General features: G+C 23.4%; 1 protein-coding gene across 2 annotated transcripts in view; it reads left to right on the top strand.

Annotated features, from left to right (window-relative positions):
• Positions 1–14,239, top strand: part of LOC122509552 (synaptic vesicle membrane protein VAT-1 homolog-like) — a 58,098-nt gene extending 43,859 nt beyond the window's left edge. Inside the window, exons 5-8 of one of the 2 annotated variants that reach the window (XM_043623718.1) lie at positions 6,701–6,846; positions 7,824–8,001; positions 8,494–8,920; positions 11,477–14,239. In XM_043623718.1, coding sequence (XP_043479653.1) covers positions 6,701–6,846; positions 7,824–8,001; positions 8,494–8,920; positions 11,477–11,502 — 777 coding nt within the window. In that variant the 3' untranslated portion in view covers positions 11,503–14,239. The remainder of the gene's footprint in view (positions 1–6,700; positions 6,847–7,823; positions 8,002–8,493; positions 8,921–11,476) is intronic. The other variant, XM_043623719.1, reaches the window with a different exon arrangement.
• The last annotated feature ends 2,905 nt before the right edge of the window (positions 14,240–17,144 follow it).

Here is a 17,144-nt window from a genome sequence, read left to right as displayed (position 1 = left end):
TAATGGAGAGTTTATCGATTTTTGTTCATTTCATTTTTAATCAATTTTCATTTATTCGAATTTTACTCGTCTTTTCATTTTTCATTTCATTCTTTTTTCAATTAGTAGTAGTAATAGAAACGAAAATAGTATAAATAATAATAATAAAATATATAAAAATGATAAAAATTAAAATATAATAATAATAATAATAATAATAATAATAATAATAATAATAATAATAATAATAATAGAAGTAATAATAATAAATGTTAATTAGAAAAAATGTTGAAGTATTTTTCAATTTTCGAATGTGAATAAAAATTTACCTAAATCTCATTATTCGAGATAATAAGCTTGAATGCCATGTTGAAGATTAATTGGAATATCAGATAAAGATTTTTCTTAGACTTAATATTCAAAGCTTTCTTATCATACTTTAGTAATAATTTATAACCACAAGATCATTTCCAAGTACTCTATTATTATCTATTCGCGACAAATGTTTCTAATTAAAAAAATTTTTTTTACAAACAATGCGTAGTAAACAGATTGTAATAATTTTTTTTTATTCGAACAATCATCTCAACAGCGATTCCATTCATTATCATTAATTTAAAAATACTATTGTTATTATTATTACTACTATTTATCTATCTCATTGCTTTTTCTTCGAAACTACTTAATGGAATAAATTTTATTTTATATGAAATAGAATTTATTTTATTTTACGAAGCAATTATTCAAATATGAAATAAATTTATTTTTATGGCAAAATTTAATGAGACGAAATTTATTCTATTTTATGGAATATTGTTTTATTGGAGGAAAATTTTATTGGCCAAATTAATTTTATTGAATAAATTTATTTTTTTGGGCAAATTTTTTTTTTTGGAAAACATTTATTTTTTGAGGAAAATTAATTTTTTTGGGGAAAATTTATTTTATTGGACAGATTTATTTTCTTTTACTGAACAATATTTTGTTTTAGAAAATTTTTATTTTACGAAACAAATTTATTTTTCTAAACAGAATTATTTTATTTTACTGAACAATATTTTATTTATCATTTTATTGAACAGATTTTTTTTTTACTGAACAATATTTTCTTTTAGAAAATTTTTATTTTACGAAACAAATTTATTTTATTGAACAAATATTATTTTACTGACCGATATTTTATTTTATTGACTAAATTAATTTTATTCAATGAAACGAAACAATTTAACGATATTTTTGAGAAACTAAAATCTTTTCTTCTTTTCAGTTATGACATAGAATGAGAGCAAAAAAAAAAAAATGATTTCCGAGTAGTGAGGAGAAAAAAAATGAAATCTTGTTTATTTTAACAAATACGCGGATGTGGGATTCAACGTCGAATGAGAGAAGGTCCAGTATAGCAACGGGTTGAAAGTTTAATTCAGTCTGCGAATTTCACAGCGCGACTCATGTACGTGCTTTTCGTCCAAGAAAGTTCAGGATCAATACGACTCAACAGGTTACACCCGAAGCAGAAGCTGCAGCCGCCACCATCGCCAGCCACACTCTGTCCTTCGACCCCTTCTGCCTCCCCCCGCGACCCCCTCTGATTCTCTTGCCTCCTCTTCCGTTTCCCCTGGACCCGCTCTTTCTCTCTCTCTCTCTCTCTCGTGAACTCCATGAACAGAAGTTGAGAAGATGAAATCTATGGGGGTGGCTGGGAAAGCCATCGGGATGAGGGTTGCTAGGCAACCATCTCTCTTTCTCTCGGAGTTTCGTCTTCTCTCTCTCTTTCCATTGCCTTTGGATTTTGCAATGGTGTTCTCTCTATCATCGACCACCGCCTACCACCGACCGCGCCCGTCTGAAACTACACCACGTGGCACTTTAAGTTCGTTTAACGCTCGCAATTCGAGTCTTGCATTAAACGAACTCTCTTTTAAATATGTTTATCTAATAGTCGTTTATATAGATGGGAATCCGAAAAAGGAAAGAGGAAAAAAATACTTTCTGAATGAATGTAACGAGTGTTGGAAACAATTTTCCAGATGCAAGTGTCTCTTTCACCACGTGCTTTGAAATTTCATGGCTGTGAAATCATGAAAATTAATTGACTTCTTTATTTTTCTAATGTACAATGTGTGGAATTTCTCGAAATGGTTGAGATTTCTCTGAGAATTCTTCGAATAGAGGGGAAATTCTGAAAGTGCAATCATATGCAGTAAAATTGTTGAAACAATGATGTAAGAGATGTTTTTGCGAGATATTTTAATTTTATGGAAATTTGAAAATTAGAAAATATTTCTCTCTCTCATTTCTCTTTTTCGAAAATTATATTTCTATGAAGTTTTTCGGATTTTCTAGTAGATAAAATTTATCGTAAATAAAGTTATTTACAATCTAAATTATTCTTTTTTCGAAATTCAAAATTTTCTATTACCAATTTTGCCGGTCAGAAATTTTAAATCAAATTTTTACTTCAAAAAATTATCCTTTCCTTTAATAATTGAACTGCTTTTGAATTTTTTTCAAAGAAAGAAATTAAAATTCTTTCTGGAAATCAGGGGAAAAAATCAAATTTCTTGTCTCAACTCTGATGAACAAAAAAATTGTTTCCTCAGTCAGAAAAAAATTGTACATTAAATAATTAGTGGTTGTCAAAATAGAAAAAAGAAGAATGAAGTGTTTTATTAATGAAATCTAATTCTATGGAGATTTCATTCAAGTATAATTTAAGAATAAATTTTCAGAATTAATTTCCAACTTTAAATATAAGAATACCTCGATAATTTCTCTTCATTATCAAATCTAATCATCAAATTATTACATATGATTGCGAAGAATTAAAGAATCTCTCCCACTTCTTTTTTTCTCATTCACTTCATTCCGAAATGAATAATCATCTTCGTTGGAGGGAATTAATTTAGTAAAAATCTCTCATAAAATATTTAATAGGAATTTATTTCCTCAAGACTGATTTTGGAACGGAAATGACGACAGACAAAAATATTATGCTGGTGGCTTGAACAATGCAGAAAGCTTAATATATATATATAACTCTCTCGTTAAGTGGTTTCTTTGAGTTCAGATAAAGAAAAGTATTATTATAACGTGTCAAATGCGTGCTTGACAAAAAAAAAAAAAAAAAAAAAAATAGGAAAAAGAAAAAAGAAAAAGAAAAACGAATGTTCAAAGCTCAGAGAAAATGTTAAAAAGGGTGCGCGTGAAGAACGAATGCTGCTGGGTGAGAGAACCATTTTTTCTCGAATCAAGACAACACTACTGCCTTTTTCTCAAGTTTCCCACGACTTTTTCACTCCATCTACGTGACTTACTTTTCATGAGAATGGATTTTGACCACTTATCAGGCGCAGTCGTCCAGCTTTTCGCTCTATACGACTTATAGAAATTCTCTCTCTCCTTCCGCTATAGGGTATACGAGGGAAATTTATTGTCCTTTTGGCTAAAGCCGGAATCAAATAGTCTATTGTCTGACGATTTGAAAATTCAATTACTCATCAATCAACACCATATTCCATTATAATCCTCTAAATACCATCGCAAAATCGGCGAAGAAGCCTGCAAAACGAAAGGATCAGTCGACTGCCTTTTCATCGATTATTATTAGCATTCCTGCAAAATATGAAAAAAAATTAAAGCTATTTTAGTTTAATTTTTAGCGAATTGAAAAAAATGTTTTCATTTTTGTTGAATTCAAAAAAAAAAATTAAAACTACTTTTCGCGAATTAAAGAAAATGTTTTCATTTTTGGCGAATTGGAAAAAATGTTTTTATTTTTGTAGGCTTTGCACTTATCTACTAAAACTACTTTTGTTATTTATTTATTTTCTATTTACTACTTTTTTCCGATTTACTACTACTTGGATACTTTTCCTTTAGATTTGTGACACTAAAAGCTATTTCTTTCTTTTTGAGAATTTGCACTAGGTACTTTAAATTCGCTTATAGTCGAAATAAAAAAATTATTCTCGAAAATTTTGATTAAAATTCTTTTGAAATGATTCAATTATTTTCAAAAACTTTTCGAAATTCAATTATTTTCAATATCAACTATTTTAGAAAAATTTTCCAAAAAAATGCAATTATTTAAAAAAAAGTTTTGATAAAATTCTTCGCAAACGTTCAATTATTTTTATGAATACTAAATTTCCACAGGAATTCAATTATTTAAAATAGAATTTTCATAAAATCTGTCGAGAAAAATCAATTATTTTCAATACAACAATTTTTATTAAATTCCTGGAAAGAATTCAATTATTTTCAAAATTTTAATAAAATTTTTCGCAGGATTTCAATTATTTTAGTAAATAATAAAATTCTTCGCTGCAATTCAATTTATTCTTTTAAAAAAATTTAATAAAATTCGTTACAACAATTCAATTATTTCCATAAATAATAAAACTCATTTCAGGATTAAAATTATTTTTATTTATTGAATAATTGAATATTTCTTAAAATTTAATTCTTATAACAAATTTTATCAAAACTTTTTTAAGTAATTGAATTCTCTTAAGACCATTTTTAATAAAATTTTCAAGAATAATTGCAGTTTTCGAGAAATTCATTAAATAATAATTATTTATTTTGTATTTAAATAATTGAATTTTTGTTGAACTTTCTAAAAAGATTTGATTTAAAAATAATTTCAATTAAAATTTTAGAAAATAATTGAATATTAAAAGCGTTAATAGTATGAATTTTTAGAAAAAATATAAATATTAAATAAATACTTTATAATAAAAATAAAATAATTCAAAAGATTTTTAAATTGAAATCTTTGGAACTTTTTATATTTTATTATTGCTTATTATTATTATTATTATTATTATTATTTTTGTTTATTAATAATATAAAAATTTGTATTGCAAAAAATTATCAATCCATTATTTTCTTAAAAAATGATTTAAGTTTTAAATAATTTTATGTAAAAATTTCAACAGAAAAATGATTTAATTTTGGAAGAATTACAATTGTAATTTTTAGAAAAAGTTAAATTTCAAAAAGGTTTTTACAATTGAAATCATTTAAAATATTTTGGTTTCCTGTGGAAAAATAAATAAGCATTTAAATATTTATTTATCAAAAATTATTCAAGTTTTAAATTTAAATTAATTTAAAAATTATGAAGAAAATTAGTCTTTTGAATAATTTTAATTAAAATCTGTTGAAGATATAGTTAGTAATTTAACGAAATTAACTTATATTTCCAATTATTTGGAAATTTTGTCAATATTTCATTGAAATATATTTTTATTTTAAAGAATTTAATTTCTTTTACTTTTAAAAATTATTATTAAATATATAATTGTATTTTTGAAGAATTTGAAATTAAAATTTAAGAAATAATTGAATTTTGCAAAAATTAAGAATTGAAGTTATTGTCAGAATAATAAAGAGTAAAAATTTTTTTATGGAAATAAATTACAAAATCTTTTTGTGGTTTTTGTGAATCGCTTAAAACGATTTTTTTCAGTAGTAAAATTTAATTTTTCGATAGCTACATTTTTACTACTTTTTTTGGTCTTAAAGCTACTTTAAAATATTAATTATCAAGTGCGAAGTCTGTTCTTGTCAAATTGAAAAAATTTGTCATTTTTGCAGAATTAAAAAATTTCTAATTACTTTCAGCGAATTAAAAAAAGTTTGAATTACTTTTATTTGTCAAAATTACATTAAAATGGCTCTTAATTTTGAATCCAGTAAATTCGAAATTTTTTTTTCGAATTGTTGGTGAAGAATTGAAGCAAAAAAATGAATTTTAAATACTTCGGGATTTTCGTGTTTCACACTTCTTTACATTCTATACTGAATTTAGTGCACACATCGTACAGGAGATACAATTTAGAGCGACTGTTTAAAATTCTTGGTTGGCCGTTTTCTTTTTCTTCTTCGTTTGGAAGTATCGGGTGTCGAGTTGCAGGGCCACGCAAAGATCATGAGGAAGGAATGGCAGGGAGAAAAGAGTAAAAGATCGAAAGGGAGAGTAGAAGAGAGAAAAAGAGAAAGAAAGAGAGAGAAATGAAGACAGAATGTACAGGAAGAAGAAACGATCTTTTCTCGGAAATAATGAATGCTACTTCTGTTTAAAATCTCACGCGGCTTGTGTCGATTTTTTTATATATATATATATATATATCTATTTTTTCCCTTCCCTTAAAGACCACACCCTTTCTTCTTTCCCTGAAAAAGCGTATCTTTCATGTTTATAGGAATGTGCGCGAGAAAAAGGTCTTTTTCTTTAGAAAAAAAAAATTCTCCCCTTTTTTTTTAATCATCAAAATATCAGTAAGCTCAATGACTCAATGGACATTGATAGAATGACAAATAAGGAGAAATAATCCCCCTCTTGGCTTTCTCTTATCGACACCAGCTCATTATCGTCGTCTTTATTATCCAAGATAATCAGGTTTCTTCACGATGTATTTCTTTCTTTTTCCACGAATAAATATCCCTTTGTTCATTAGAGGAAATAATTGTAGTATTCCAATGAAATTGTTGTTGATATTTTTGTAACGATTTCTTAATTATAGAATTCTGACAATGATTTTTGAAAAGTGTAATTGGAGATTGAAGAAAAGTCTTTTGGAGCAAAAAAAAATTAAATATGGGAAAAAATTGTTAAGGAGGGAAAAGAATTTATTTAAAAAACAATTTTTTTAAACGTAATTAATTAAAAATTTAGTTGAACTTTTATTGAAAAGAATTCTTTTTTTGATTACAGGGCCAAGCTGTTGTGCAACTCGCTAAAACTGTAAAGGATGTCACCATCTTTGGAGTTTGCAGCAAAGGAAAGCATGAAAATCTTAAGGATACAGGAATTGATCATCTTATTGAACGTGGGGTTGATTATGTCAACGAAGTCAGAAAGTGAGTTACAAATTCGCCAAAGATGTGAAAATTTAGTAGAAGAAATTATTAAAATAAAAGAAAATTTCAAAATAAGTTCAAAATTCAAACCAAATATCCAAATTTCAAATTATTTGGAACTTTTTTTGTTTTTTAATAATTAAAAAAATAACTTTCTAATACTTATCAAATGAAATTTTGAAGAAATCATGAATTTTTATATTTATATTTAAAATTATCCAAAAGTATAGGTAATAAATTATTAATTTTTACAAATATTCTTTTAAAAAATCCAATTATTTTCAGAAATTTTTTTACTTATATCAATTATTTGGAACTTTTTCCTCTTTTTTTTTTGTTTTTTAATAATTGAAAAATATTTTATCATTAAAAAATTATTCTAAATTTTTTTTAAATATTAATTTTTTAGAATTTTATCCTAATTATTTAAAAATCAATTATTTTCATTATTTTTCATTACACTTTTGAATAAAATTTACCTTAATAATTAAAAAGAACTTGGATGAGTTACAACTACAATTACGAGAAAAAATTGAATTTTTGTTTTTAAATAATTGAATTTTCGAAGAACTTGCAGAAAATTACTAAAACTAATTGATTTAGAGAAACTATGTAATTGAATTTTGAAGAGGTCACAGTTGTAATTTTGAGAAATAATTTAATTTCAGAAGTCTTAAACTTGAAATAATTAAATTTCAGAAGTTTTAAAATTGAAATTCAAAAACTAAATTTCTGTGTGAAAATAAATAAGTATTTAAATATTTATCTAACAAAATTATTGAAGTTTTAAATAAAAATTAAAAAAATTATTTAAAAATTTTTTTTGATATTTCAAAATCAGTTAAAGGGGAGGGAAATATAAACTTTTCTACTTTTTTTGCTCTTTAAAATCGATCCGAGGCATGATTATTAAATATTAAATAAGATTCAATATCAATTATTGTATAATAATAAAAATATAAATAATTTTTTTCCAGAATTTCCAACGAGGGCGTCGACATTGTTTTGGATTGTCTATGCGGTCAGGAATGTAATCATGGTTACAATCTATTGAAACCAATGGGAAGATACATTTTGTACGGATCGAGCAATATTGTTACTGGAGAAACCAAAAGCATTTTCTCGGCAGCCCGATCCGTAAGCAAATACTTTCAGGTCTAACATGCACGTTTTCTTTTCACCATTTATTGTAGTTTAGTTTCATGCCAAGTCTTTTTTTTGTCAATTAGAATTACTATGAATTATATTTTAAAATAGTTAATTTTTTAATTATTATATTTCTGAATTATGGAAACAATTGCACATAATAGAAGCAAAGGTAAAGAAAAAATATTTATTCGCACCATTTTTCTCCTATTTTGCTTGGCAATTTTATTTCTTTTGACACCATCCAACACTTCGATTTTAATTTAAAATGCAATTTTTTATTTCGCTTTGAGCGTTTGCTTGAAAATTTATTAACGCTTTTTTTACGTCTCCATTTTTACATTCTCATAAAAAAAAAAACGAGAAGGTTCTTATATCTTCAGTTAATTGCTTTTAGGATTTCAATTTCAAAATTAGAAATTACAATTTCTGATAATTGATTAAAGAATCGGAAAAGAATGATGTTTTTTTTAAATTAAAAAGATCTTGTTTTAATTACAGTGGTGGCAAGTGGACAAAGTGTCACCCATCAAGTTATTCTACGAGAACAAGACAATTTCCGGATTCAATTTGCGTCACTTGATGTACCAAAGTGGATGTCACGGATTCGTACGAAAAGCTGTCAATCAAGTCTTCCAATTATGGAAAGATGGTAAAGTAAAGCCCGTTGTTGATTCGACCTGGGCACTTGAGGATGTTCCTGAGGCCATGCAAAGGATGCACGATCGGAAGAATGTGGGAAAAATTGTTCTGGATCCAAGCCAGGAGCCCAAGCCCAAGCCAGCGACGCCCGCTAAGAGCAAAACAAAGGACAAGAAGAACCAAAATCAGGAAGAGAAGAAGGCCGCCAGTGTTGATTCGGAAGAGAACGAGAAGAAAAAGGAGCCAGAATTAACCAATGGCACGTCGGAGGACAAATCTGACAGCGGTGAGGAACATTTTTTTTTGTTTCGTGTTAATTCAATTAAATTACTAATTATCAATAAAAGAAAAAATTGAATAATTTAGATTTTATAAATTTAGAAAAAAGAAATTTTATTTTAGAGGCTTTGTACTCATCTACTAAAAGCTAGTATTTATAACTTTTTTTTTACGATTTGCTAATATTTAGATACTTTTTTTTTAGATTTGTGACAACAAAAGTTTACTTCTTTAAATTTACATCTTTAAATTCGGCAATAGTTGCAATAAAAAAAATATTCTAAAAAATATTGATAAAAGTCTTAGAAACAATTAAAAAAATTTTAAAAAAATTTTTTTTAAACGATTCAATTATTTTCAAAAAGTTTAAGAAATTTCTTCGCAAGAACTCAATTATTTTTACAAACAATGAAATTCTTCGCTGAATTTCAATTATTTTCAATATCTAGTATTCCAATAAAACTTCTCAAAAGAATTAAATTATTTTTAAAAAAAATTTAATTATATTCTTCGCAAAAATTCAATTATTAGTAGGTATCATGAATAATAAATTTTTTTCAGAAATTCAATTATTTAAAATAAAATTTTCAAGAAAATTTTTTGAAATAAATCAATTATTTGAAATATTTTAATAACAAATTTTTTTGATAGCAAATAATTAGTTTTAAAAAATTTTGATAAAATTTCTTTAGAAGAATTAAATTAGGTATTTTCATAAATAATAAAATTCATCGCGGAAATTCAACTATTTTAGAATTTTAAATAAAATTTGGAAATAATTGAATTATTTTTTAAAATTTTAATAAAATGTTTCAAAAAAATTAAATTATTTTCAAAAATGTTAATAAAATTCTTGGCAAGAATTCAATTATTTTTACAAATACTAAAATTTCTCCTCAGGAAATTCAAATATTTAAAAAATAAATAGAATTCTTTGTAAAAATTCCATTGTTTTCATAAATAATAAAATTTTCTCAGAAATTCAATTATTTAAAATAAAATTTTCAAGAAAATTTTTAGTAAGAAATCAATTATTTGAAATATTTTAATAACAAATTTTTTTGATAGCAAATAATTAGTTTCAAAAAATTGTGATAAAATTTGTTTATAAGAATTAAATTATTTTCATAAATAATAAAATTTATCGCGGAAATTTAATTATTTTAGAATTTTAAATAAAATTTGGAAATAATTGAATTATTTTTTAAAATTTTAATAAAATGTTTCAAAAAAATTAAATTATTTTCAAAAATGTTAATAAAATTCTTCGCAAGAATTCAATTATTTTTACAAATACTAAAATTTCCCCTCAGGAAATTCAAATATTTAAAAAATAAATATAATTCTTTGTAAAAATTCAATTGTTTTCATAAATAATAAAATTTTTCGTAGGACTTCAATTATTTTTAATATTAAATAAATTCTTCGAAAAATGCATTATTCATAAAATTTTTATTAAAGTTCTTTAAAAGAATGTAATTAGGTATTTACAAAAATTTTGATACCATTTTTTATCAGAATTAAATTTTAGAAATCTTCAATTATTTTACCAATTATTTGCTCCTGTATTTTATTAATTGAATTCTCGTAGATCTTTCTAATAAGAATTGATTTAACAATTAATTTCAGTTAAAATTTTAAATAATAATTGAATATTAATTATGTTTATGAAATAAACGTTATGTTTTAGAAATAATGACATTTTTAAAGATTTAATCTTTAAAAATTTGATTTTGTTGTAAAATTTTAAAAATATTCATTTTGTTTTAAATAATTATTAATTTACTATTTTTCTAAAAAAATTCTTGATGTTTGAATAATTTTATTTAAAAATTCAGAAAAAAATGATTGAGTTTTGAAAGAATTACAGTTGTAATTTTTTGGAAACAGTTAAATTTCAAAAAGCTTTTGCACTCAAATTATTAAAAAACTTTTATTTCACGTGGAAAACTGAATAAGAATAAGTATTTGAATATTTATTTTTAAAAAAATGATTCAAGTAGGACGAATAATTTAATTTAGAAATTATGGAAGAAATTAGTCTTCAAAAATTTTAATTAAAATTTTTTGAATATAGTTAAATTCTCGTAAAGAATTCAAATAGTTACGTAAATTTCCATTTAATTGAAAATTTTGTGAAATTTAATTGAAATAAATTTGATATTTTAAGGAATTGTATTTTTGTATTTTTAAAAATTATTTTTTAAATATAAATCGTATTTTTAAAGAATTTCAACTAAAATTTTGGAAAATTATTGAATTTCAAAGAAATTTAGAATTGAAGTTATTACCAGGATAAGAAAAATAGTGAATATTTATTATGGAAATCATGGAAATAAAGAATCAAATTTTTGTGATTTTTTTAGTCGTCAAATTTAATTTTTCGATAGCTACTTTTTTTACTACTTTTTTCAGTCTTAAAGCTAATTTTTCTTAATTATTGAGTGCGAAGCCTGTATGTATTTAGAAAAAAGAAAATCCTGTAAACTAAATTATTGAAAAAGATAAAAAAAAAGATTAAAAAAGAAAGATTTTTAAATAATATAAAAATATTATATTTCAGATTCCAAGGAGAAAGAATCAAGCTGAATTAATAAAGCGTGATGTATCTGAAACAAGAAAAAGCTGGCGTTCCACAACATCCGGGGAAAAATAGCACAACAGAAGATCCGAATTTTTCCAAACGCAATGATTAAAACAAGAAAAAAAAGCTTAATTTTACTATTAAAAAAAAAGAAAAGAAATGATCTTCATAAAGCACAGATGAATAGTTATGTGTGAGTATGTTGTAAAATCCATGCGAAGATCCACAATTTTTGTTTAGATTGATTTTGCAGAAAATGCAAATTTCTTACATTTAATTCGCCTTCAGTTTCCTTTTTTTAATTTACTATAATACTATTATAATAATATCTTCGACAACTCGAACGTGATATCATTTTAGAATTTAAACGATATTAGAAAGGAAACGACGCATTTATTTCCTTGTTTTTTACTTTAAGTTTAGTATAGCGTCCTATATATTTCTCTCTGTGACATTCTGGACTAATTCAGTGTGAATATTGCAAAGAGAACACAATAGTCGAGAACGTCCTTTTACATAAAAGAAAATAAATTACAAAACAAAAAGAACCAAATTATAAAAAAAACAAAAACAAATTTCTTACGGTCTACAGTAGTTGAAAAATTTTAGGAAATAAACTTTTTTTTCAATTTTCCAATTTTGAAAGAAAAAAAAAATAATTTTCTATTTCTAATAGCTTCGAATTCAAAATATATTCTCCTATTCTCTTATTGCTATACAATAAAGTAACTCTTCCATTATGACTAATGAAGAAGCGTATTAGAAGTATCGACAAGGCAATCGAAAATTCATTCCATAAATTGTAAACTAAAAGGAAACAATAGCATTTATCGAAAATTCAACGATTATAAAAAAGGTTCAATTTAGTTCCACGGATTTTTTTTCTATTCTTTCTTTTCTATTTTTATTATTCTAGAAAAGAATTTGTAGAATTAAAAAATTCGTGGTGTATCTACTTGAATAGATAAAATTTCTAAACGGCCTCATATATATTTTTTTTGTGCGAATTTTCGAAACAATAATTCGTGCTTCTTGACGTATTTGCCACAAGTTCTCCCCCTTCGCTTTTAGGTATAATTACCAACATCCAACGATTTTTGTACTTTACCTAACAGTAAAATACTCGAGATATATTTTTTATAATCATTTTTCGTGAAGCCAAACAAAGAAACTGCCAAACTTGTTTTTACGAAAAAAAAAATGAATGAAAGAAGTTATAACGAGCATTTTCGTCAAGAGAACGATTTTAAAACTACGAAAAGTAATATTATGCATATCTCCAAAAGAAAACAAAGTGGAACAATTTTTATGTAGATCCGAGTATCCCATTTGCCCCCCTCTCTCTCTATTTTTCCCCCTGTTAAGAAAAAGATTCAATTTACAAGAATTCTTTTTATATTCGGAAACATTTAAATAAATAGCAATTAGTTTTTCTCACAAAAAAAACTCTTGTCTGAAATTTAGGATATATTTTTTTAAACTTTCCGAATGTGAATAGAACTAGATTCTTTTTCTTAATCAGGGGTTTAAAAACATTTGTATCTCAGTGAAAAACTATACATGTAATTAAAAGTAACAGGCAAAGAATATTTATCGGCGTCTTGAATTAATCTCGCGTCGCAGCCCAAGCATCATGTTATTTAAAAGAAGCGTCGAAGCGCATATTCGTATTTAAAATGAAAAAAACACAAAAAAATGTGAAAACGTATTAATAACAAAAGAAAGGAAACAAGATTTACAGATTGCATTTTTACACATGCACAATTTGAATACATGGAAAAAAAACTCACACAAACTCAGATCACACGAACATTGTATATTTTACGTAAGGCTTTAAATGTTTCATGAAATAACTACCTATTATATTATAATATATCTATATATTTGTAATGAGTAACGACCATTTCTACTCTCATTGATTTGTCCCATCTTTATTTTTTTTTTAAATAGTAATTGTCTAATTTTTCTGGACAATTTAACGTAATAAACAAAAAAAAAAAAATTAAAAGAGTCAAGCAATCTTCATTTTTTTAAAAAAAGAAAAAAAAAGAATCTATTGTTTTTTATATTCTGATCTACGTCTTATTTTGCTTTTCGTAAAAAGAAAAAATGGAAACCGAAAAATGATGATGATCTCGAGGAAGATCAACAAATGAATTGATTGCATTTTAATGAAATCATTTAATGTAGGGCGACGTTGTCACGAACAATTTTCATTCATTAATTATTTTTTTTATATTTTTTTAATTATTTGGAATCATCACTACACATACTACAATTATAATATGCACTTTCCCCCTTTGTGAGAAAGAAAAATCTATAGCTATTACAATATAATTATTTTTAAGGAGCCGATTTACTCTACTTTTGCGAATCAAATTTTTTGATTCGTAAAATATAAAATGAAAGAAAAAAAAAAAAAAACGATAAACTGTAATAACGATGAAGTAATTATGTGTAAAATTGTAAAATTTATTGGAAGGAAAGTGAACGAAAATACGTCATCTTTTTCGACTTGTGAACACTTTTAACTCTAAAACAGATGAGAAGTTAATTGAGAAAAAAAAATAAAATAAAAAGTTTTGGCATTCCAGAAAGGTGATTTTTGTTGAGAGTAAAAAGTTTCGAAATCGAACGCCTTTTCGCACACTTTCCTACGGCTTGATATATAGATTGTATTTTTGGCTTATTATAATTAAGACTGACTATGTTGCTATATTAAAAGATTGCTTCGAAAATAAAGAGTGCATTTTTTTTATTTATTTTGATTTAACACCTTTTTTTATTTGTGCTTCATTTTTCTATTATAAACGTTTTTATAGTTAAAATATTGTAAATTAAAATAGTTCATGTGAATTTTGTTTTTTTAAAAAGGGGACAATTATTGAATTAAAGAACATTTTTTCTATTTTGAAAAATTGTCAGTCTTTTATTTTTGATAGTAAGGGGTTTTTTTTATTCATTCGTAAAAGAAAAGTCATTGACTTAAAAACAAATATAATTTTGTATGTTTCTTTAGAATATATAAATAGAATTTTTCCATTATTTCTTTCTTTGTAAAATAAAAAGTGATAAAAAAATATGTCACTTTCTTAGTTTGTAGTCAAAAATATTTTAGTATCGAATTAGCCTTAAAAGTATTGAAAAACAATTTGTATCTATTCTGAATGAATTTATTATTTTTAAATGATTAAAGGTGTAAAATAAAAAAGATAATGTGTGTTTTCAAAATTTACCTTTCAACTGAAGTAGAATTACAAATTTTATAAGAAAACAAATAATAGTTTTTAATTTTTAGTGCTATTTTTATGTTTAAAAAATTTGAAAAAATTATTGATGTGTATTTAAACTTCTTTTTTTGTTGAATTTGCATTTCTTTCTTAAAATTAGCATTATTTCTAAAATATTGAACATTTTAAATATTTTCGGTCTTATTTTAAAGATTCTTTTTATTTAATTATTTTTTTAACAAATACAGGACTCAGATCGACTTTGAGGAGCAAAAAAGTCGCTTTAATCAATGAAAAAACTCGAAAAAATCGTTTAAATAATAAAAATTTAATTATTTCTACAAATTACGACTGTGATTGTAATTGAATTGAATCTGAAATTCGATTATTATCTAGAATTTTTAACTAACTTTATTAAAAAATTTAATAATTTTTCTAAAAAGGATTATTTAAACATCAAATTAAATATTATGAATTGAAATTTTTAATTTGAAACCTTCTGACATTTAAATGTTTCTAAAAATTACAACTGAGACTTCTTCGAAATTCAATTATTTTCTAGAATTTTTAAATAAATTCTTCTCTAAATCAATTATTTTTAATAATTTTACGAAAGTTTTTCGAGAATTAAATTATTTAAATACAAAAATTCAATTTTCTACAATTTTTTCTAAAAATTGTAATTGCAACTTCTCAACCTTTTTTTTTAAATTATTAAAATGAATCATTGAAAAATGTCGCCAAAAATATTAAAAGTAATTAATTTTTAAAAAATTCTAATAAAATTCTTAAAATTTAGCTTTTAAAAAATATTGTTGAATAATTCTTGAATAATAATCGATTTTTCAATTATTAAAAAACAAACAAAAGATGAAAGTTTTAAATAATTGTAATTGAAATTGAAAAATTTTTGAAAACAATTTAATATTTTAAAAGAATTTTTGGAAAAACTTAAATTATTAAGGTGAGTTATTCGAAAAAATGTTACTAACATATTGAAAATAATTGATTTTTAAAAAATTGTAATAAACAGTTCTTAAAATTAGTTTTTAATTGTATTTTTCTTATTTTTTAAAAATTTAATTATAAAGTTTAAAAAAGTAAATTTTTTAAAAAGATTCATTTACTTTTTTTTTAAAAGATAATTGAATTTCTTAAAAGAATTTTTGGATCATTTGCTAATCAATTTTTTAAAGAATTTTAATTTAAAATACTGAAAATACTTTCTTTCAACAAAATTTTATTAAAATTACTAAAAACTTAGACTGTTTAAAATATTTTTACTTTTTTTGCAGATATTTGAATTTTTTAAAATAAGTAATTGAAAATATTGATAATAACTGAATTTTAATAAATTACAATAAACAAATTCTAAGAATTACTTCTTTGAAGACTATTTTAATGTAATTGTTAATATAATTGTTTTTATTTTTAAATTTTCATTTGAAGACTTTTCATTCAAATTTTTGAAAATTCAATTATTTTCAAAATTTTTAATTAGAATTCTTCAAAAATTTTTATGAAAATACCATAAAAAAATCAAATATTTTCAAATGGAATTTTACAAAATAATTTTTCAAAGATATTTTCACACTATAATAATAGAAATAAATTGCTCTTTATACCAAAAAAAGTGTCATTTTGTTGCAATATTTGAAAGAAAAGTTGAAAAAGTCGCAATTTTTGGAAATAGTTTGAAAAAATTCCAAAAAGTCATAGCATTCGAGGCCTGTAAATATTTTAATTTATAGGTAAAACATTAATATTCATTTTACATTTTATGTTTTTAATTAATAATTTAATAATCTTAAAATAATGTATTTTAATTTAATTTAATTCTAAATTAATAATTTAACAATTTTTCTATTTAAATATATTTTTTTATAATTCCTGTAAATTTAAAATTACTTTTTTTTAATATTAAAAAATAAATTAAAGAAAATCTAGCAAAAAAATGCAAATTACCTGTCATTTCAGAATTTTAATACATTTCTAGTTATTTTTAAATCTTAAAATAATTTTAATTTGATTTAATTTTCCACGAATATTTAAATTAATATTTTAACATTCTTCTCTTTGAATTTATTTTTTTAAAATAAAATTTCTTTTAATTCAAAATTGAAATTATTTAATAATTGTTTAATTATAACTAAGTTAAAGAAAATCTTACAAAAGAAGAAAGTTACCTAGAATTTCTTAGTTAAAATACATTTTTAGCTTTCTTTTAAATTTTTAAATCACATTTTCTAAATGTTAATATAAAAACTTGAGAAACAGTCGATAAATTTTCAAGCCTGACATTTGGTACTCGTTACTCCATCTACTTTTTTCAAACCGAGTATCAGTATTTACCATCAAATAGTAAATTCAAATACTGACTTCAAATTAAAATAACATAGTAACAAATAAACATTTCG

The sequence above is a fragment of the Leptopilina heterotoma genome, unplaced genomic scaffold (genome assembly GCF_015476425.1).
Source record: "Leptopilina heterotoma isolate Lh14 unplaced genomic scaffold, ASM1547642v1 Lhet_60, whole genome shotgun sequence".
Taxonomy (NCBI): domain Eukaryota; kingdom Metazoa; phylum Arthropoda; class Insecta; order Hymenoptera; family Figitidae; genus Leptopilina; species Leptopilina heterotoma.
This window is presented reverse-complemented; position numbering and strand designations above follow the sequence as displayed.